Source organism: Symphalangus syndactylus, chromosome 19 (assembly GCF_028878055.3).
Source record: "Symphalangus syndactylus isolate Jambi chromosome 19, NHGRI_mSymSyn1-v2.1_pri, whole genome shotgun sequence".
In the NCBI taxonomy this organism is placed as follows: domain Eukaryota; kingdom Metazoa; phylum Chordata; class Mammalia; order Primates; family Hylobatidae; genus Symphalangus; species Symphalangus syndactylus.
The window spans coordinates 75,385,095-75,407,664 of record NC_072434.2 but is presented as its reverse complement, the minus strand read 5'-3'; the positions used below and the strand labels follow the sequence as shown (position 1 = coordinate 75,407,664).

Sequence of the window (22,570 nt, the reverse complement as noted above, 5' to 3'; positions counted from 1 at the left end):
CTGCCCTGCGCCCCCGGCTATCTGCAGCTCACCGCGCCAGGCCCCGGGCCCAGCATCCTGGACGGGCCCAGAGAAAGCAGAGAAGGTGTGGCTCGTCCCAGAAAGGGACAGAAGGAAAGGAGTAAAAACAGAAGCTAGGCAGCCAGCGGTTCGGCCTGAAATGCTGGGGCTTTCTTAGGCTCACTGGAGGTTGAAAAAAGTTTCCTTTGTCAAGCAGTGGCCACGTGGCACTATGGCGGTCACTACCGGGAATTAACCACGGCCACCCTCTCAGAGCGCCGGGCGCGGGCTCGGGGACACGCCGGCCACCACCTGAGCCGGCTAAGGGGAGCCCGAAACCTGCGTAATCCACTATGGAGGCGTAAAGGGGGACTCGTCGGGGTCCGCAAGGGGGTGGCAGGGGGAGGGGCGCGGAGGGAGGAGCTCCGGGGAGGGGGCCGCGGAGTGCCGGGGTCCCGAGGCTTGGGGAGCTGGGTTGGCTTGGAGACCCGGGTACGCGGCGGTGCGGGGCGGGGTTCCCGGAGGGGGCGGGGCTCCGGGCGGCGCGGGGCGGGGCGGGGGCGGGCACAGCGAGGGGCGGGGCGCGGGCCGGGAGCGGCGGGCAGGCCGGGCATGGCGTCCATGGCGGCGGCGATCGCGGCCTCGCGCTCGGCGGTCATGAGCGGGAACCGGCCTCTGGACGACCGGGAGCGAAAGCGCTTCACTTACTTCTCGTCGCTGAGCCCCATGGCCAGGAAGATCATGCAGGACAAGGAGAAGATCCGCGAGAAGTACGGGCCCGAGTGGGCGCGGCTGCCGCCCGCGCAGCAGGACGAGATCATCGACCGGTGCCTGGTGGGGCCGCGCGCCCCGGCGCCCCGAGACCCCGGGGACTCGGAGGAGCTCACGCGCTTCCCCGGCTTGCGCGGGCCCACGGGCCAGAAGGTGGTGCGCTTCGGGGACGAGGTAGGTGCGGGCCTGGCCGCGGACCCTCTTCCCCGCCCGACGCCCCGAGGCGCTCCGGCCCGGTGGGCACCTGCCGGCGTGAGGCCGCCCCAGCTGGTAGGGGCTGGAAAGGAAAAGGCAGGAATGGCAGTGGGTGGGAGGGGAGCCCCAGAGCCGAAGTTCGGGGTATGGGGGCTCCGCTGGGGGAGTTGGTTAAGAGATCGCCGAGAGGTGGGGTCGTTGAAGAACCTCCATCTAGACCTGATCGCCGGCTCGCACGGACTCCAGAGACTTCTCCCGGAGCTGTCGTAAGCGAGGCTGACCAAAGTGGAAACAACAAGCAATTTTAAACCAGATAAACCTGGGTTTTAATCCAGCTCTGCTACTTACTACCTGTATGGCGGTGGGTGAATTAACTTCTTAAGAGCCTCAGTTTCCACTGTGTAAAACAGGGATAATAACGCCCACCCTGTGCCTGCCCGTGAAGGCACTCAGCATATGATATATACTAACATGAATACTTGTGATGAGATGTATGGGGAAAGTAAAATTGCCAAGCCAGGTAACAAGAAAGAAAAGGTGTCTTCCAAGATAAGGAGGGAAACCCATCTATCACCCTAAGATGTTTTCCAAGTGAGCACAACGCCCAGGGTGTGTTTTAAGGGTGAGCATGGTGACCCTGTTTTCCACCAAAAAACTAAGGGATGGTAAGTTTAAATGAGCTCCAGTAAGCCTTGGCCACGTAACAGGGCATGTTTAGGTCTCAGATCTAGACACTGTCCAGACTGCTAGAGGGGCAGTCGTTGTGAAGGTAGAAAGGCTGAATCTGTTCCAGAAAAAGCTCAGGGATGACCCACACTTAGTCACAAAGGCCTGAGTCTTCTGTGGGGTTCAGAAACTTGGTCTTCTTTTTCTTAGAAATGTGTTTAACCGAAGCTTGTTTGGTGCCATTAGAATTTGCACTGTGGCTCTTTGGCGTTTCAAACTCAACTTTTGCCGTGAGGAGCAAAGTCAAGCTGAGCAAAGAGTATGAGAATGAAATCGCTCACTGTTAAGGCTGTTTCTTGGGCTAGACGAAGGAGAAGCTGGGAGAGTTTTTTTTCTGAGGAAGTTGTGGATTGTGGATGGAATTCAAGTTAAGGAGGTTTAGATCAGATTTTCAGGCTTGGGTGTGCTGAGACATTTATTAATACGAAGTGCTCATGGTCATAAACCCACTTTAATGTGAGGGAAAAGTGAAATGACTGAAGGATGCTGCCTGTGTTTCTTTATTCTGATGGAATCAAAAGGAAATTCTCTACTGGACTTCAAATTCTGATGGCTTTGCCAGGAAAAACAAGGGTGTGGTAAACTGGGGAGGGGAAAATATAGGTTTTAAAATGTATTCCTAGAGCTGAAACATTTTCAGTGGGAAAATATGCGTATTTATAAAGACATGTGTGCAGTGTTTGCGCCCAGATTTGGGGGATGAAAAAGCAGGCAGCACTCCTTTGGAAGAGTCACGAATAAATATGACAGGAAGTAAACTTCTAAGTACTTACAAATGTTGGAGAGTGACTGTCATTTTCTCTTAGCTTGATGTCCAGCTAAGAATATCTACACGCCTACTCATGATCAAAAAGCCCATGTCATAGAAGAGCCCAGTATTACTGATGAGGAAGAATGTGGCCAAGTTAATTTTTTATTCTCATTCCTCATCTGATGCCAGACTGAGCTGTTTCTGAATTTGTAAACTCAATGTGATTTAAAAGCAAGTGGAACTGTGCCGTGCTGTGGTGCCTGCATGTCCTTCCAGGAGCAACTCAGGAGAATTGAATCTCAGCTTTGCAAAACCAGCTGAGAGCATGTTCTGAGATGCCTCTAACCAGCCTCAGCTCAGACAGCAGAGGGGCAGATAGACCCTGAATTTTAACAGAGGTACATAGGAATGTGGCCCAGGGTACATTGTTGCCTGCAGTGGCTGTGTAGGTTAATAGCAGTAGGGAATTTAAATTCCCCTGGACTGCGCCAGAGGTTGGCACCAAAGTGGAGTCAGTTGTCTCATTGTTGTCCCCAGGAGATCATTCATGGAGGAGGGCCAGCTCCTGGGCACAGGGATGATGGATAAGGACAGGCTAGGCTGCTGAACAGAGGTACCCCCAAATAGGTGACCCCAAGTTTGTCCTAAAGGACTGTAAACGAGATAGAGTGGGGCCCAATGTCTCTTCCCACTTGATAAGTCTTCTGATGTGGTCCTGGGGCCTCCACAGCCCTTTCCGCTGCCCTGAAGGACTCTGCCTATTTCTTTGAATGGTATCCTCTCCCCCATTGCCAGTAATGTTTTTCTATCTCACATAGCAACATTTTAAGTCAGAGCATGCAAATATAGCCTCCAAATGTGGTGGTCATCTTCTAGACATTTCTTGTGTATTGCAGGAACAAATAGAAATTGATTGTATGATGCTGATCACAGATCTTGGTGGTTTTGAATGTGGTCAGGGGCTCAGTTCACTCACTGAAGTAGCGTGTGCATCTGACAGGTGTGGCATCTGTGTGTGTTTTCATCCTCATCCTCTGGCCTGAGGCCCAGATGGCCCCTTGCCTTGATAACTTAACCTGGTTCCCCTCAGGGAAGGAGGCTGCTGCCTTTGAGTATTGAAGCGGTGAAGGGACCTATCAGTCTTTAGGTTCTTGCTTTCTTGGAAATCAACTGAGCAAATATTTCTCAAGGGCTGTTATATTAGAGACAAGGCATTCTAGCTTAGGGTACTTCATCCTCCCATAATCTTTACTAACTCCTTTAAAAATCCCCGCATGTGAACATATGATCTCAGTAAAAAAGCACAGAAGTATAGCCCCTTCCCACAGCCACCCAACCCCCTTTTGGGGAGAATCTGGAACTGCTGCTGGAAGAACGCTTCTCAACCAGCAAAAGGAGAGGAGCCTGCAGAGCCCCAAGTCCTGGATTCTTGTCCTGGCCATGCCAGCAACAAGGTGGCCCCCCTCTTTAGGGGTAGTTTGCCCCTCTGTGAAGTCTGGTGGCAGAACCAATGGCTCACGGAGTTTCTATCCAACTCGCTGGCCTGGGCTGGAGCAGGCACAGACATTGGGGACGTGCACTTTGGGTCCAGTATTTTGGTAAGAACCTTAAGGCAGGTTTGCAAATGGATGCTTTTGACAGTCTTTCACCCACGCTGCTTGATTGCTGCGTTCTTCCTCCAGCACAGCAGTAGGGTTTCGGGAATGGCTTACTTTGGGAGGGGAAAGGTTTTTATTTTAGAGGGATCACCCTATCTGCTTCTGCTGTTTCCTATTATCCAAAAGGAGAAAACCCCACACACCTCTGAATTGTTAGGAATGTGTTGCTCCCTGCTCCTGCTCCCAATCTCCTTGTCACTGATCTAGCGAGATCTGAGTACATGGTGAGAGTTACAGGGTTCCGCGTTCTGTGATACATTCTTGGCTCCAGATGGGCCCTAAGCAGATGACTGGGGAGGTTTGGCAGCTGGTGCGTCTTGTTCGCGTGGACCTACTTGCCTCTTCCATTTCTCCATACAGTGAAGCTGGGCAGGAAGGGTGTTTCAATATCGCTAATCGAGGTTTCACATGTTGTGGAACGTGGATTTTTAAAGACCCTGGAGCCAGACAGCTCTGTCCCCTCTTCAACAGCTTGGCATGATCCACTGCCGTGTCCCTCCAGTGCCTTCATCTCTGCCCCTTCATCTCTGAAGAGATGAAGAGATGCCCCTTCATCTCTGTCCCTCCTACAGGAACCTGGGGACTTGCTGTTGCTCTCTTATTCCTCTTGGCCTTAGCTTCCTTTTCTGAAGCTGTTTTTGCCTCCCTATGTCTGCTGCATTGCCTCTGCCTTCTTAGTCCTTAGGCTAGAGGACTCCACAGGTGCTGCGGCTATGGGTGCCTATGTTCAGCAAACTGCTGAGCTGCTACACCCACTCTGTGTCATTAGGGCTATCTGCAAAAGACCTTTCTGCAAACCTAGGGGCCTGTGTGCTGGCCAGCCTAGAGGTTTGCTTTCTAAAATAAACCAATTTATTATAAAAGTTTGTACCTGTACATTATTGTTAAACGTTTCAAACCAGGCAGAAGCAGCATTATAAAACAGCTGGTAGAATCAATCGCTTCAGAACTTTCTTGAGCCTTACATCTTTGTTAGATTTGAGTTTGGCTGCTGTGTGGCCTCTCAATGCAGGACCAGTGACACGTGAAGTCTCTTCATCCCCTTTCCCTTTAGTAGAGTGACCTTTTCTTTTTGAAATCTGACATTAAAAGAATAAAATAAAAATAAAAAAAGAAAAAGAAAATTAGGGAGTTGCTTTCTCAGCATTTTGGACTCATTTTTTAAGGAAGGTGGAATGTTTGAATTATGATTCCCACCTTCTGCCTGGTGTATCCATGGATGTTTTAGAAAGGATGGCAGGGTTTTCTGAGTCCCTCTACCCGGGGCCCTGGGCAGGAGTTGAGATGACCCTGCTTCAATTCCAGTTCCACGGGCTGAGAGAAGAGGGCGGTTGGGCCTGTTCTGTGGGCTTTCCTTTCATGTTGTGGGTTCTCGGCCCTGAGTAGCACATGGCCTGGTGCCTTGGGAGCTAAGGCAGCAGCTTAGGCCTCTCCTCCCCAGGCACCTCTGCCTGCTGGCTCCAGTGGGAGGGTGGCCCAGTGGCAGCCAGGGAACAGGTTTAGCAAAGAAATGAAGTGACTTGGTCACTGACATGCAGGGAGGGAGGGCAGGAAGCATGGCGACAAGTGTGTAGTCATCTTTTGGTTGATAAGAGTCACTTTTACACTCTAAGCAAGGGATTCCCATAGTACTGGAGAAAATATCTATTTCTTCTTCTTCTGAATAAATGAAGGAAGATGAGACCTATTCGTTTAGACTTCCTGTCATATTTTGCTCATTTCTTTAGCACTTCCTCCACCTACTCTCTATCCTGTTCCCATTACCATGCTCGTGCTGAGTTTTTGTTTTGCTGTAATCTATGGAGGCCTGAGTTTCTGGATTCGTATTCATGGTGGAAAACATGCCCAGTGGTTAAATCAGGGCTGTTTTTCTGTCTTTGGAACTGCAGTGTTGTATTTCCAGTTATGGAAACCCCCTTATCTCAGCAGAGTTAAAAATATTACAAGTCAAAGGGAAAAGCATGGATTCTGTAAATATGTAAACAATACTTGCTAAAAATAAGCAGTTGGTAAAAAAAGAACATATTTTAATCATTCTTCCTTACTCTCCTCTTTTTGAATAGACTTAATTTTTTAGAGCAGTTTTAGATTCACAGCAAAATTGAGCAGAAAGTAAAAAGTTCTCATTACCTCTCTGGCTCCCCCACTGTCAGCATCCATGCCACGGTGGTGCATTTGTGACAACTGATGAACGTACATTGACACGTTGTTACTGCCCGAAGTCCATAGTTTAGGGTTCACTCTTGGGTTGTCCACTGTATAGATCTTGACAAATGAATAATGACATGTACCCACCACTATAATATCACACAGAGGAGTTTCACTGCCCTAAAAATTCTCTGTGTTCCACTTATTTATCCTTCCCTCCCCCCCAACCCCTGGCAACCAATGATATTTTAACTGTCTCCATGGTTTTGCCTTTTCCAGAATGTAATATGGTTGGATTCATACAGTATGCAGCCTTTTGAGACTGGCTTCTTTCACTTAGTGATACTCATTTAAGGTACTTCCATGTCTTTGTATGGCTTGGTAGCTCATTTCTTTTTCTTGCTAAATAATGTTCCATTGTCTGGATGTATCACAGTTTACTTATCCAATAACTGAAACATATCTTGATTGCTTCTAAGTTTTGGCAATTATGAGTAAAACATCTGTGTGTAGGTTTTTTGTGTGGACCTAAGTCTTCAGTTTATCTGGGTAAATACCAAGGAGTGTGATTACCTCACTCTTGTAATATATTTATTTGTAGAGAAATAGATATAGAAATAACTATAGCAGAAGCACAGTTGTGCATGGAGCTGCAGTTGGGAGGCTCTCAGTTGGTCAACATGTCCAGGGTGCTGTCATTATCAGTGACAACAACCAGTGTTGTCACTCGGTAATTAAGCCTTACAGTTGATCCATAGGACAGGCTCTGGCATCTCTGAGGGAGTGATGGGCACGACACAGCTCACCAGGAGCAATGTGTTCCACCCTGGATGAGCCAAGATGGCCAGGCCACCTGGCATCACTACAGGGTGACACACTCTGCAACCTATGGGACTTTCTGTCCTGCTCACATGCTCTGCTCTCTAAGCCTTATTTCTCTAGCTTGTAGAATTTCTCAGTTTACATTTCTTACCTTCAAGCCAAGATGCCACAGGTGTCAACCAGAAACTCTCCTTATTTATGGACTTCAGGAAGACGATGACTATTTCTGGCATCAATATGCGTGTTGCCGGGTTCCAATATCCTGATGCTGTTTTAGAATCACCCCAGAAAGCCCCTCACTCCCTGCCCAGCTGTTTTTCCTGGAACAGCTTGTGGAGGCCCTAAGGGAACCCCCATGCTGGACAGCGCCCTCTGCAGGCGCTATCCATTCACACACCAGAAACACTTGCAGAATGTGATGAGTATCAGGATGTTTGTTATGGTTGTAGCCTATGGTGTGCTGGTAAATGTTTAACAGCCAGCGCTGGGGGAGTGAGGCGAACTAGCCCTGACTTCTAGCATTTGCCAGTTGCCATGACCAGATACTCCACCGTGGCCTGTTGCACGCTCTCGGCGTGACTCACGGGATGCATAGCTGGGCACCGTGCTATATGGTATTTCCACCTTACACATACAATGGGTGCAAATAACCTCAAGACCATGGATAATAGTAACTGTATTGAAATGATGAGTTTCTAGTGTTTATTACTTTTTTGGTGGGGGGGCCACTTTAAAAAAAATTCAGTTTTTAGAGTAGTTTTAGGTTCCAGCAAAATTGAACGGAAAGTACAGAGAGTTCCCACACAGACCTTTCCCAAAATGTACACACAGACGTGCATATACACACAGCCTTTCCCACCATCAGCATCCTAAACCAGAGTGGTGCACTGATTACAATCAATGAACCTGCATTGTTTTTATCATTGTCACCCGAAGTCTCTGGGTTACACTAGGGGTCGCTCTTGGAGGTGTACACCATGATGGTGTCATACAGAGGGGCGCCACTGCCTTAACGGAAATCCTGTGTGCGCCACCTGCTCATGCCTCTCGCCTCCCAGGCTCTGGCAGCCACTGATCTTTTTACTGTCTTTGTAGTTTTGCCTTTTCCAGAATATCATATAGCTGGAATCATACAGTATGTAGCCTTTTTAGATTGGCTTCTTCCACTTAATAATATTCATTTGAGGTTCCTCTGTGTCTTTCCATGACTTTTTATTGTGGTAAAATACGTACAACATAAAATTTACCGTTTTAAGCACTTTTCTGTGTATAGTCCGAGGCATTTAGTACAGTCACAATGTTGCGCAATCACCGTCACCATCCATTTCCAGAACTCATGTATTATTTGAAGTGAAACTATATCCTTTAAACAATTAAACTCTGTATATATTAAACAATAACTCCCCATTTCCTGGCCTCAGTCCCTGATAACCTCTATTCTACTTTCTGTCTCTATGATTTTGCCTACTCTAGATACCTTATATAAGTGGAATCATGATTTTTGACCTTGTGTCTGGCTTAGTTCACTAAGCATAATGTCTTCAAGGTTCATCCATGTTGAAGCATGTATCAGAATTTCCTTCCTTTTTAAGACCGAATAATATTCCATTGGATGGATAGACCACATTTTGTTTATGCAATCATCTGTCAGTGGATACCTGGTTGCTTTCATCTTTTGGCTATTGTGAATGGCACAGCTATAAACATTGGGGTATAAGGATCTCTGAGCCCCTGCTTCCAGTTGTTTTGGTTGTATACCTAGGAATGAAATTGCTAGAACAAATGGTAATTGTATGTGTAATTTTTTGAGGAACTGCCGAACTGTTTTATATAATGGCTGCATCATTTACATTCCCACTGAGAGTGCCCAGGGGTTCCAGTGCCTCCACATCCTACCAATACTTGCTAGTTTCTGCTTTTTGGTAGTAGCCATCCTTGTGGGTGTGGAGTATATTACCTTTATTTTTAATACAATGGATTTAATTGCAAGTTTGCGTAATTCACCTTTTTAATCACGGCAGTTAAACAAGATATTTAACAACAGGTTCAAGAAATTCCTCGAAATCCTACAATCAGCTCTGGTTAGTTGGTGCAGGCCTGCTCCAACCCACCTCCGGTTGCAGCCTTGCAGCCTCCAAAAATAAAAGTGTCTAGGAACCACAGAGTTCTTAAGCCCTCCAGTATCCATTTTTTATCAACAAGTAAAGAAGTAAACGCTGGTGATATGATGCAAACATGTATTCCAGCACTATGGGCAAAAAATATATGTTATTATTTTTTAATTCTGTTTCATTTGGAATTGAATGAACATTTCCCAGAGAAGAGCAAATACTCAAGGTCTCTGGGATGTTAGGGGAAAAGATTGTTTGTGTGTGTGTTTATCCCGGAGTCGTTGGAGCTGCGCCGGGACTGGCAGAGCCTCTGACATGTAGTGCTGGCTTCTGATAATCGCCAGGCGCCTGTGTTTCTGGTGGCTTTCTATAGCTTCCTCCCTGCTTTTTGGCTTTCTCCTCTGGGATTTGGTGACCTGGGGCATCTTTCTGTCCTGCACTCCAAAGAAGTCATTGTTTCTGGAGAGATTCAGTGCTGCCCATTTGGTATGGATGCCTCTTACGGAATTTGACTCTGAGGATAAGTCCTGGCCAACAATGAAGCCCACTCTCTTGTCGTGTGGCCTAAGTAACAGATGTGTTTTGGCACTTGGATGATTTCAGATCCTAGGCGCCAGAGAGGGGGTGGGGAAAGCCTTCCAAGCAGTCCTAGAAAAAGCATATGTGATTGGTCCAAAAGCATGTGCCTGGCCTCATTTTGGTTGCAGGCTGGTCACCATGGGAGTAGAAGAAAGGACAGCATTGTATGCGTGTGAGTGGGTGCCGCCACTTTGCAATTCTGATTCCATTTGCATCCAACATCCCAGGGAGCCTGGTCTTGCCGCCAGTGCTTTTTGTGGCTAGAGCGTGCAGTCAGCGGCTGACATCAGAGCTTCCATCACATTTTTGTTTGGCATGTTTATTTTTGTTAAGCACTTTATTGTTTTTTATGAGCTCAGAATTACAGAAACCCAAGGAATCTGCCCCTTGACTTCATTTCTTGCTGGAGCAAACAAAAGACTATTGACACTAAGTAGGGGAGAAATCAATGTGACCCTTTCTCCTCCTGCGACCCCCTTGGAATTTCAGCTAATGTGGATTGCAGTCACTGGAGAGTTGGCTGTCCCCACGCTCTGGGCTAAGTCCTTGTTCCTCAGAGTCTTGTACTGAGCCACCTTCCAAAGCCAAAAGCCTTATTATTTTAATCTTTGCAGATTTCAAAGGGACTTAAGGTATATAATTAATATTTAGGATCATATCGAGTAACAGGGGAGCCCAGCTCCATCATGCCCCACCCTGGCCAGTGGTCCTGCCCTCTGCCTGCCCCGCAGGTGTTCATGCACTTCCTCTTTCCATTTGGGTGGCCAGCGGCCTGTCCGATTCTGGATGGAAGGAGCACCTTTGCCAGTTGATTTCCATTTACCTTTTTCCAAAGATCCAAAGCCGGATCTCTACTTAACCATGTGGATGGCCAGCTCTTCCTCCTGGGACTAAGAGCTGTGAAGAGCTGGTGAAGTCTTAGGGGGAGTGTGAGTGTGGGGTGTGGAGGCTGGGGAGGAAAATCAACCTGTGAAAATATCCAGGCTTGTGCAGAGATCATTTATTCACAAAGAGTTAATGAATGATTAACTAAAATAAATAATACTTACATTCCGTCGGCCTCTTTTATTTTTCCCATGTGAAAACAAAGCCCTTCTTGGTTTGATGGCTTCTAAACGGAACTCAGAGGGTTCTGAGGATTTTAGGGACTTTGGTTATTTAGCTTAACTGTACCCCTAGGATGCACACAGAGACATGGACAAGGAGCCCCCTACAGCTGAAGGCTGGCCCTCTGCCTCTGCTAGGAGACATCTAATCACAAAGCCTTGGTAACTCACATTCCTCCAGGCATCCATTTCCATTTTTGGAGGAACGAAGTTTGTGCATTGGGAAGTGACTTGAGTTTAACTGAAATACCAAACAAAAAGGCAGTGGTTCCTCTCATTTTTAAAGGTTTTGCTTGACAGCCATGAGGCAGTGCAACACCAATCAGTTCAGAAGTCAGGATCATAAGCAAATACCATTACAGGAGAGTGACTGTAACACTCTGAGGATGGGGGTCATCTTATTGTACACATAGTCATTAGTTGCACACACTATGTGGTTCTCAGAACTGACTGTTTGATGTACTTTAATGCAGCTTAACCCAGTTTGTAGGGCTTTTCCCCCACTTTTGTAATTCTTAATATTTATAAGTAGTATCTTTGTTAGTGGTGTTTTTTTTCCTGATATAAATATATTCAGTCCTTTTATACGCACTCCTGGGAAAATAAAGACCTGGATTCTGGCCTTTTGACAGTCTCCTCTCTGGGTTTTCCTTGCTCTTTATCCCCAGCATATGTGAAGTATTTGTGCCACAAATGTACCAGTCCCTACTGCACAGAGCCAAGGCACACAGCACAGCCATCAGGACACAGAACTGGATCTCTACCCTGTCAATGGCCGGCTCTTCCTCCTGGGGCCAAGAGCTGTCAAGAGCCTGTGCCCCCACATTGGGAAGTCTTGGGGGAGTGTGAGTGTTGGGAGCGGGAGATTGTGGGGGAAAATCAACCTGTGAAAGGATCTGGGCTTGTGCAGAGTTTGTTTATTCACATATTCTCAAAGAGTGAGTGAGCGTCCGCTATGGGCAGTTGCTGAGTCTTCCGGGCACTGGGGATAGAGGAGCGGACAAAGGCCCTGTTCTATTGCCCTTGTCATCTAGGGTTGGCTGTGCTTGGGCTGTGCTGGGGAGTCATCACACACTTCCTTCCCCGTCCCCGCTTCTTGGGAGTAGGCTTTCAGCTGCCCAGACCCTGGCATGCCTTCGTTATTCAAGTTCAAAGACTGACCTCCCACTGGCCGTTCATGTTAGGAGGCGTCTGCACAGAGAATGCGTGCTCGGGGTCTGGAAGGCTGAATGTGTACACTTACGTGTTGGTGAGGTGCTCCCCCTGTGTGGGCCCTGGCATTTGCCCCCAGTGTCTGAGGCTAAGCTGGGGTGGCGGAGGCTCTGTCAGAAGCTGAAAGAAGAGGGTCTGTGGGCAGAACTGGTTTGCCCTGTAGAGGAGAGGGAAGCCAGACCACCTGACTTAGGGGCGCAGAGTCAGTGTACCTATGGGTGGGAAGAAGACGGTTATCCAGGGATACTTAGGGAAGGACATAAATCACCTGGAGTTTTGGGGAGATATGGATATGAGCTCAGTTTAAAATATTTTGTCCCATTTTAGCCTGTATCACCCAATGTGTCCTGATTTTTCATTCTGAAAATATGTTCCCAGTAGAAGCAGTCAGACATGGTGCACACCTGTAGTCCCAGCTGCTCTGGACACCCAAGGCAGGAGCATCGCTTGAGCCCAGGAGTTTGCGTCCAGCCTGGCCAACATACTGAGACTCCCATCTCTTAAAACAAACAAACAAACAAACAAACAAACAAACAAAAGTTACCCAACTGAAGCTGGACACAGATGAGACATTTACTAGTACAGGAGTAACTGCAGGTAGAGGGTAGGAAAAGTGGCTTCCGCAAGTCATTTGTGCAGGCCAGTGAGCAAAACATACTGGATCCAAGGTCAAATTCGTAGTGATTGTTCTATAGGGCTCTTTCTGTCCTGTTCTGTTTGGTGGGGGGTGGGGAGTGATTTCAGAGTTCTTGTTATAATTAGTCACATGGATTACATTGGCGTTTTTCTTCATTGATTCTGCTGATCCATGCCCTCGAGCTCTCCAGTAGGCCTGCTGGGGAGGAGGGGAGCTCCTGTATTGGCATTGACTGGCAGATTATGGCCTGGCATTCTTTTCCCAGATTACTTCATTTAATCCTTACAACAACCCTGCAAGGGAAGTATCATTTTGCTTTTACAAATGAGAAAACTGAGGCTCAAAAAGGCTAAGTCATCTTCCCATGGCCACACAGCTAATCATTGTTCAGGGCTGAATCTGTGCCTGATTCTGCTGAGACCATCAAGCCCTCGTCCATTCCTACTCAGCTTATCTATCTGAGCCCACTGGGGGGCCTCACCGGCATTCCCTGTTGTCTGTTTGGCTGGGGAGGGGAGTGTCTGGCAGCCTCAGCGGGAAAGGTGAGGGAGCAATCTGATCAAGACGGTCAGCGCATTATACTGAGAGTGTCAAAGCATCAGGCTTGTTTAGAGCCAGGAGTTGGGATTATTCCTAAGTTTTGGTTCCCCCACAGTCCTGGGTGGATGTTTGCATGGGGTATGTCTGGGTTTGGATTTCAGACTTATTCTTGATTTTTTATTTCAGGATCTAACTTGGCAAGATGAGCACTCTGCCCCTTTCTCCTGGGAAACAAGGGTAAGTTGGATTAAATTTAGATCTATTTGTTCTTTTAAAAAGAACTGAGTAGTTGTATATTTTTCTTTCAGCATTTGATGGACTCAGAAGACAGCCCCCTGACTGCCAGGCTGCAGGGGATGTGCCCATTGTTGGTAGAAAAGGAGGGGATGGGAGGAGCATGGTGAGGAATTAGGAAACTATTGTGTGTGGTTTGGTGCTAGTGAGTTCAAAGTAGTAGTGCTTTCTGCCAGGGTCCAATGACGCCCCATGACGCCCATTGACTAGGACTCCCGGCCAGCTTGGTTAAGGGGGCCAGCCCTCTTGGGGGTCCTGTCTCTGCTCATACCTCTGGTCCCCAGCACTTAGCACCTTGGTGGGAGATGCCCCATAAGACAAAGCTTTGAGCAAATGGGAGGTGACGAGCTGATTGATAGACACAGACATCCATTTAGCTAATTCATCCCAACTTGGATCACTAATTCTGTCTCCCAGTCATTCTTCTTCTTCATCATTATCATCATCATCGCCAGAGTTGCTTAACAGCATCAAGCTTCACTGATTTTAATTCATTTTCCCCATCTCCTAAGTTGCCCCAGTAGAAGTACATTCATAAGCAAAATGACTAAAAGGCAAGTGTCTTTAACCCAAGGAACAGAAATAAAAGACCAAGATTTTCTGAATTCTAGAACATTTGGTGGTGTGTGTTGGAGGGTTCTTTACGTCATGAGAGTGTGTTATAGACAGAGACGGCAGTGAGCCTGGAATAGGGCTTGGACTGCTGGTCAGATCAGGGTTTTTAAATACTGATTCTTCAAGGCAGTTGTTTTTTGGTTTTTCACTTGTCCACATCATTGCTGATCAGAGCCCTCATCCCAGCAGGAGGCCTATGAGGAGAGTGAGCCAGAGTGGTCCATGAAGGACCCTGAGAGGCCCTCATGTTGGCGACTGTGTCTTAAAATGAAATACTGCCCAAGGGTTCAGATGGACAAGGACAGCTGGCACTGTTCTTGGCACACAGACATATTTAGTAAGCTATTGCCGATTGCCCTGGGTGAAGCGAGCTGGCCTCGGGGCGTGGGAGCGTGGGACAGTTGAGATGAGTGTTAGAGTTAAGAGGTGGTTTGGGGGAAGATATGGCATTAATGTAGTCTCCCTAGGGATCTGGGTGGGTACTGGTTGCAGGGGTGACCAACATTGTCTTGGGAGAGAGCACAAGATGTTAAGGAGCCGCCTGCATTGGAATAGCTCCTAAATCCAACACTGGATCCTGTGTCTACTGACATTGCAAAGGAAGTCATAAGTGGGTAAAAAGTGCATCATTACATTGATTCTTAGCCAGGGCCCTCGATATTCCTCTTCTGTGGGATCCCAAACTGGGTAATTGTGAGAAGCACTAATCCTATAGATGATATCTAGCGGTAATAGCCAGATAGATTCTCTGTGTGTTGGAAATGAGCAGCCTTGGGTATGGTGGCCCAGAAAGCAGTGCAGATTTTCCTGGACTGGGTCTGTATTTGATGGTATCATAGTGATAAAGGCAAAGGAAAGTAAAGAATAGTTAAAGTGTTCTAAGACCTAAGCTCGTCATGTTCCCCACGAGAATATCTGTTCTCTTAAGAATTTACCTTGTTAAATGTTCCCGAATCAGCTATTTGTGGGACAGGACACTTCATCTTTTATTAACTTGGCATAAATGACATTCTGGGACAAGGTGGTGCAGCTCCTCGAGTGGCCGCTGATACAGGCACAGCTGCTGGGGCCAGAGTGGGAAACAGGTGCCTGGAGAAGGTCTCGAGAACAAAGAGAGCAAGTACAGTCCACTTGGATCACACTTGTGCTGAGAGGCTCATTGTCCACAGATGCCAGCATATCTGGTCCCTTAGGAACCAGTGTAAATTGAGGAAGCTTGCTAAAATCTGGTTAACATGTGTCAGTCATCGTAACTTGCATCCTTTTAGTAAAGTGTAGTCTTCATAGCTCAGAGTTTGCAGTTTCATTTCATGTTCCTTTTAGATGAGAGTTCCAGTTTGTTTTACAAACTGTTGGGCTCACTCTGTGTACTCACCTTCCTGTTTGATCTCTTGAGGTCAGACTTACTATAGTTTACTATTAGAAACATCTAGGGGCAAAGTAGAGGGTATCTCGGAGAGCAAGGGAGCTGTCCCTTCCTCCTTCTTCACTAGGCAGTGCCGAGTTTTAAAAAACCCATCACTCATTCCTCCTTAGTCTTAACCCTGGAGTGCCCGGCCACCCTGCTTGAAGAGATTTGCCAAACTCTTCTTAGGACTTAAAGGCTTATAAGATCCTCATCGGAAAGCCACAAACAGGAGGTGGCTTTAGTGAAGGTAGGACCCCCCAATCCCCAATTGCAGGACTGGAGGGAGACTTGGACCCCATTTCTTGTTACCTCTCAATTGATGCCTTCCTCACTCTATCAGTTCTCTATAGATGCATAACAAACTTAGTGGCTTGAAGCAGCATTTTATATGCTCATGATTGTGTGGGTCAATGGTCAGAGCAGGGCTCAGCTGGACTGTTCTTCCGTTGGCCTTGCCTGGGATCACTCATGTGTCATCTGATTGCCTGATGGGAGCTGGGTGCTCTGAGAACCTTGCTCATGTGTCTGGTTGGTGCTGGCTGTTAGCTGGGCCCCATGTCTCCAGCAAAGCCAGCCTGGACTTCTTCACACAGAGGTGGAGAGATCCGTGTGTCGAAATGGAAGCCTACGAGGACTCTTTTGAAGCTTAGGCTGGGCAACTGCATAGTATCACTTCTGCTCTGTTCTGCTGGTCAAATCAAGGCACAAGCTAGGCCAGATTCAATGTGTGAGGAAAGAGATTGCACCTCTTGATAGAAGAGCTGCAGAGAGTTTGCACCCATTTTAAATCTAAGATTGTATGATGTCATTCATTCCATGGTTAACCTTGGCCATTTCTTTCCATTTTTAATTAATCACTCATTGATTTTTTTAAGTTTTATTTTTAATTGTGGCAAAATACACACAACATAAGATTTTCCATCTTCATCATGTTTAAGTGTATAATCTAGTGGCATTCAGTATGTTCACATTTTTGTGCAAACATCACCATCATTCATCTCGAGAACTCTTTTTAAAAATTATTTTTTAATTGACAAATGAACAATTATGTATATTTATGATGTACAACAAGATGTTTTGATACGTGTGTACATTGTGGAATGATTAAGTCAAGCTAATCCACACCTTCAGAACTCACCTTGCAAGACTGAAACTCTGTTCCCATTAAAGAACGACTGCCCCCCACTCTTGCTAGCCCACGGCAGCCACCGTCTATTTTCTATCTCTGAAATCATTCATTGATTTTTTTTTTTCCAGTAGACATTTATTTTATACCCCATTTATGTCAGACATTATGCTGCAGGCCCAGAGTTGAGCATATGCCACTTCTGTGCTCGAACAACAGCTCAGTGAGTGGACAGCTGTGTTTGGTGGCAAATCTCACTTAGCACAAAAGCTATAGCCACTGAGCCACTCCAGTCATTTTCTCCATACGTTTAACCCATATTTGTACACATGTTGGGTAGCTGTAACCTCATGCCCTTCTTCGGCTATTCAGTTCAGTAGACATTTAGTGGATGCCAGCAGAGTGCCCAGCTCTGACTTCTCCATCCCCTGACAAATCTACCTACACAAGGTTAAGCCTGACCCAAGGTCACGGCCATGGGCAGAGTTAAGAATCGCAGGGATCTTTGGTTTCTCGCCCAACTGCTGCACCTCTGCATGGGTTCCTTTCTCTTGGCCAGCTCATGACCATTCCACCTCCACAGAATGAGCTGCGGTTGTGCTTGAGACCTGTGGTCGCTACCCCCATGAAACGCAGCTTTGATCAGGAGAGCTCGCTGCAGCCTCACGGTAGCAGCTGTGCACCTGCCTGGTTTTCCAGCCTGTCCACTCTGCCTCGGTTGCCTCCTCTGAGGCTGATCCTGGCTGTGGTGCCTCTGTTGCCCAGACTTCTTCCATCACAGAAGGGAGGCCTGCTGGTCCCAGAAGGGGTGGGGGTGGTCGTGATTGTCATCTTTTCCACTCATCTATCAGCTTGGCAGGCGTGCCGGGGGAGAGGGGGCCAGTGGGGACCTAATGTTGCATTCCTGTCTCATGCTACTGCTGTTTCGAGAGGAAAAAACTCAGCACTTAGAAGGCTCCAGATGGGAGGAGGCAGGGAGTGGAGAGAGGATTCTTTACATTCCCCAGGCGGTCTGGGCTGGAGAATTCAGAGGAGAAAATGCCTTTGGGGCAGGTCAGGCCCTGCTTCAAAGTTGGCTGGGCTCTTGGGACCCCATCCCCAGCCTTGGTTGGCTGGGCTCTTGGTTGGCTGGGTGTTGTGACCCTGTCCCCAGCCTTGCCCCTCCCCCATGCTGTCTGGCTGCTTCTCCTTTCTGGCTACCCCCTTCCTTCACCTGATGTCCAGCTGCCTATTAGGGCAGTAAGTAGGTTGGGCTGGGGATCGGTTCCTTGATTTCATGGGTATCAAAAGATCTCAGGAGGCTAATATAGATCATTCCCAGAGTAGGGAAGCCTTCCAGACGCCTTCTTGGGAAGACATAAGCATTTATGAGCACGGGCCCTTCTTCCATGCTGTGCCCATGATAGGGATGTGTGTGCACTCTGAATTCTTTCACTCTTGGGAGGCTGGTGTCCCTATCCACGCTGTGGGTCAGGACACCGGGATGCAGGGGGTCAGGTGCGTGGTAGGTCGAGTGGGCGGAGAGCAGTTGGAGCTCAGGTCTATCTGTGGCTTGCGGGGCTTTGCTGCCTATGGTGGGACAGAAGGGCTGTTCCAGCAGGATGTTCCTGGACATAGAGGATTCGTTGGCTTTTCTCAGCGGTTCCTCCTCAGTACCAGTCATGGGGCTTCTGAGAGGCAGGACACCATGGGGCTGCATCTACCCCCCACAGCTTGGTCTCTGCACTCCTCACTGAGACCCCCATCTCTGCCCAGCAGTCCCCTCCCTCCCTCCTGCCCTTCCTCTGGGCTGTGCCTCACCCCTTCCTGAGACAACAGCAGACCCCCGAGTGGCCCTGCTCTTGACCTTTCCCTGCTCTCCGTGTGTGGGACGATGTGTCACTCGCTCAGCCCTGCCCTCAGCCCTGCACTGCCATCCCACAGGCTCTGTTCTCACCCACCTCAGGGACCATGTTCTCTTGGACCTCAGTGTTTTGCTCCATCCCCTGACCCCCATCCACCTGAGAAGGCCCCACCTGCCCTTCAGACTCAGCACAAATCCTCTTTTTACAGTTGTCCCAATCAGGAATCTCACCACGTGCCAGGTCTGTGCTGAGCACCCTCCCTCCATTGCCGAGTGTAATCCTCACAGCAACCCACCTTACAGATGAGGAAACCATGGCATAAAGTGAGGATGTGAACCAGGCAGTCCTAAGCCCAGGGCTGGACTCTTAACCCCTATGCAGCTTCCAGAGTTACCCTCTTCCCTGTTACCGTTAGGAAGCACTGTGATAGAGGAAAAATGGGGATGGTGCTGATGAATTCCTTGTTGGTGCATCTTTGTCCCTGTGAGATGATGAGCCCAGAATGGCAGACACGATTATTTGTCCCTTAACTTTGACAACCCTGGGGCCTGGTGCACCTCTGCACCCATTCCCTGTTGGGCCCCAGCTGAGTTCTCCCTGGCTGGTGTTTTTTTGCCTTAGAGGCTGACAGGGTGGGTGTTTGTTTGCTTACGTCCATGGCCCCGTCTCTTTGGGCCCCTGGGTTTGTCCCTGTCAGCTGCCACTTCTACTAAATTTGTGATTCTAAAGGTTTTTAGTGTCCTCCTGCTCATCTTCCTCCTCCTCCCTCTTTGGAGGGGAGGTGGGAAGAATAGCTGTTAAGTGGTTGGTGAATGTATTAGGATTTGCTCCAGTAAATGATGATCTTTTCTGACAAGGCTTCTGTAGCCTTTGTCTCAACAATTTAGATCTGTCCAAGGCTGCCAAGCCAAACAGTTAGTTTTGGCAGCCTGCACTCGTCTTTTACTGAAATATTACACATTCCTCTTCAGTGAGTGGGACGTTAAAAATAGACACTGGGCTCAGTTGTGGTCCTTCTGTTTTTAGAACAGACGTGGCCAACTGAGACCCTGTTCCCCGCATGGGGTGACTGACGCCCAGCCCTGGCCAGGCTGGAGGGAGTCCTCCCAGCAGAGCCTCTGTGGGCACTTGGGACATTGAGGCTGGGCCGTCAGAGTTGCCGTCAGGAGGGACGGCTTCCTTGTGGACTCTCCTATCTCCCCTGTCTCAAAGACTAGAGAAGACCACTAAGTTGAATCCCCAAACCCCGGCTTTCTGTCTGTGGCCAGCGCCCATGAGTTGGTGTCCTGTGGCCCATGGGTTCCTCCCCATCATGAGCCTCATCCTCCCGCCAGCCCTGGCTCCCTGTCGCTCAGTGCCGTGGGAGAGGGCTGACATGACCTCCTTTCTCAAGAGCCCAGCTCTTTTTCCACGCCTGTAGAAAATGGACTTTTGTTCTAGGAAAGTCTAGGATGTGCCCTGTACTGGAAGAGACAGGGAGTGGCCAACGATGTGGAGTCACCGAAGCAAAAAGCAGTAAAACTTACTTTGAAACGGCAAAAGGGGCTCTGCCTTCTTATGGTCTGCATGTTGGTGTGTCTTTGAAAATGAGGTTGGAGCCACTTTTCGCTCTGTCCTGGTGCTGCGTGCACAGACACCAGGACAGGTCCCCCCTGGGTAGAATGAGGTACCTGGGCGGGATGGGCTGCAGTTCCTGAGAGATGGGCTTGATCTCCCCTGGACCCCCACCTGGCCCTGCTAGAGTCTGTTTTTATTATAGTTCCTGGAGTTTTTAGAGCTGAGCAGAGTCAGATCTAGACAGGAAAAAAAGATTCTTCCCCTACCCCAAAAGGTTTGTGTTTAGAAATTCTAGATGACAAACCCTCTTCCTTTGGGGAAAGCAGTGGGGAAGAGGTCTAGCACCCAGCAGGGTGATGGACAAGGGCAGGTTTTTTTGGATATACAATATTTTGAAATATTGATGGGGTACATGTGATATTTTGTGAAATCATAGACCATATGTTCGAGTTAGGGTATTTGGGGTGTGCATCACTTCGAGTATTTATCATTTCTATGTGTTGGGAACATTTTACATCCTCTCTTACAGCTATTTCAAGACACACAACACACTTAACTATAATCACCCCGCTCTGCTGTTGAACACTAGAGCAACGCTTACTCCCTCTATCTCATTAACCAACCTCTCTTCATCCCCTTCCTACCCACACACCCTTCCCAGCCTACATTATCTATCTCTTCTACTCCCTGCCTTCATGAGATCATCAGGGCTGTTTTGTTAAAGGAGACTGTAGTTATAGGTTATTTGCGAAATTATGAACAGCATACACATACATAGGGAAAAACACTTAGAAGCAAATTCATTGGAACTTTTTTCTTCGTTAAGTTCTTGTGTTCCCCATAGTCACCTCCAGACCCCCTAAACTAGGTGGCTGCTTCTGCCAGCAAAGCCCTCTCCTCTAGCCAGGTGACACCCTCCTCTGAAGAGCTGTTGCCAGGTCTCCAGGTCTCCTGTTACCCAAGCAGGGCTGGGAGCGACCTCTGTCATTCTGTTTGAGGAGGTCACACCCAGGTAAGTGCTGCCAGGTTCTCTTCCCACAGCGCCCCTGAAGCAGCCCGGGAACCACTGTGATGGGCGTCTCCCCCCAGCATCCCTGGCTCTGCCCACTGCTGCCCTCCACGTACACAGGAAGTTCTGTCTCACCTTCTAGAGGCTTCTTAGCAAAGACGCCCATGAGAGAAATTGCTGATCCTGAAAAAGCCTGGGGTTTGACGAAGTACTCAGTTTTAAGTGCCTTCCTTACACTACAATTTCCAGATCAAAGTCAACTGTGTCCCCTGAGTTGGGCCCCACTTCTGAGCCATTTTTAGTGATTTGCCTATTTCAAGAAACTATCATCTCTATCCCACAGTCTTTCTGTATTCTGTTGTGGAATTTGGAAATATACAGAGTATTCAGAATGCATCACTGAGAAACAGTCCTTTAAAATCAAATTAGATCACACACATACATAAAGAGATCCCACTGTGTCCACTGCTCCCGGCGGCCTCCATGGATGTCATACCTGGTGGCCACCTGTTGTTTTGCAATGCAGGGATGCTCAGCCATAGATTCAGGCTTAGAATCTCTCGATCCAGGTTGAAATCCCAGCTGCACAATCTCCTAATGGGCTGGTGACCTAGGACAATTTAATTCATCACTCCGATTCTCCATTTTCTCATTTGTAGAATGAAAATAATAATAATTTAGAAACAACAGTCCTGATACATCAGGCACACTGAGTAATCTACATTGTCTTTAACCAGACAACCAATGCTTTGATGGCTGTTTCTTGTTTTTTTCTTTTTGAGACAGAGTCTCATTCTGTTGCCCAGGCTGGAGTGCAGTGGCACAATCTCGGCTCACTGCAACCTCTGCCTCCTGAGTTCAAGCAATTCTCCTGCCTCAGCCTCCTGAGTGACTGGGAATACAGGCGTGCGTCACCATACCTGGCTGAGTTTTATATTTTTAGTAGAGATGGGGTTTCACCACGTTGGTCAGACTGGTCTCAAACCTCTGACCTCGTGATCTGCCAGCCTCGGCCTCCCAAAGTGCTGGGATTACAGGCATGAGCCACCGCGCAGCCTATGGGTTTTATTTCCTGTAACACTGAGCTTCAGGGCAGCCTAGGCTTGCGTTTTAAACTTGAATTCTTCATGGCCTCGTGATCTCATCTCCCAAGTCTGGAGGGAAGACATCTGGCCGTTAGAAGCTGGACTTTTAGAAATCTCAGACTCAGCGTGTGCCGCTCTCTATGTACAGGACCTGCAGTTCACACAGGAAAAGCAGTATTTCCATCCTTGCCCTGACAAATATGCGCCTGCCCATTGGCAAGAATCCTGGGAGAGTGCTGCTGTCTGCAGAAACTTAAAGAACTGAACAGATCATTGATTATGTGAAAGACTGTGCATGAAAGGCATAAAGAACCATGTTTAGTATCTTAAGTTAGCACAGGCAGTTTTAAATTATTATACTCAGTGACTAAAAATG

At 48.0% G+C, this 22,570-nt stretch overlaps 1 protein-coding gene across 2 annotated transcripts in view; it reads left to right on the top strand.

Moving 5' to 3' along the window:
- The first annotated feature begins 577 nt into the window (after window positions 1–577).
- The window catches only part of C19H1orf198 (chromosome 19 C1orf198 homolog), a 31,156-nt gene continuing 9,163 nt past the window's right edge, over window positions 578–22,570 (top strand). Inside the window, exons 1-2 of one of the 2 annotated variants that reach the window (XM_055235411.2) lie at window positions 578–945; window positions 13,443–13,493. In XM_055235411.2, the coding sequence (XP_055091386.1) occupies window positions 613–945; window positions 13,443–13,493 (384 nt within the window). In that variant the 5' untranslated portion in view covers window positions 578–612. Of the gene's footprint in view, window positions 946–11,554; window positions 11,713–13,442; window positions 13,494–22,570 lie in introns of those variants that run through there. The other variant, XM_063614000.1, reaches the window with a different exon arrangement.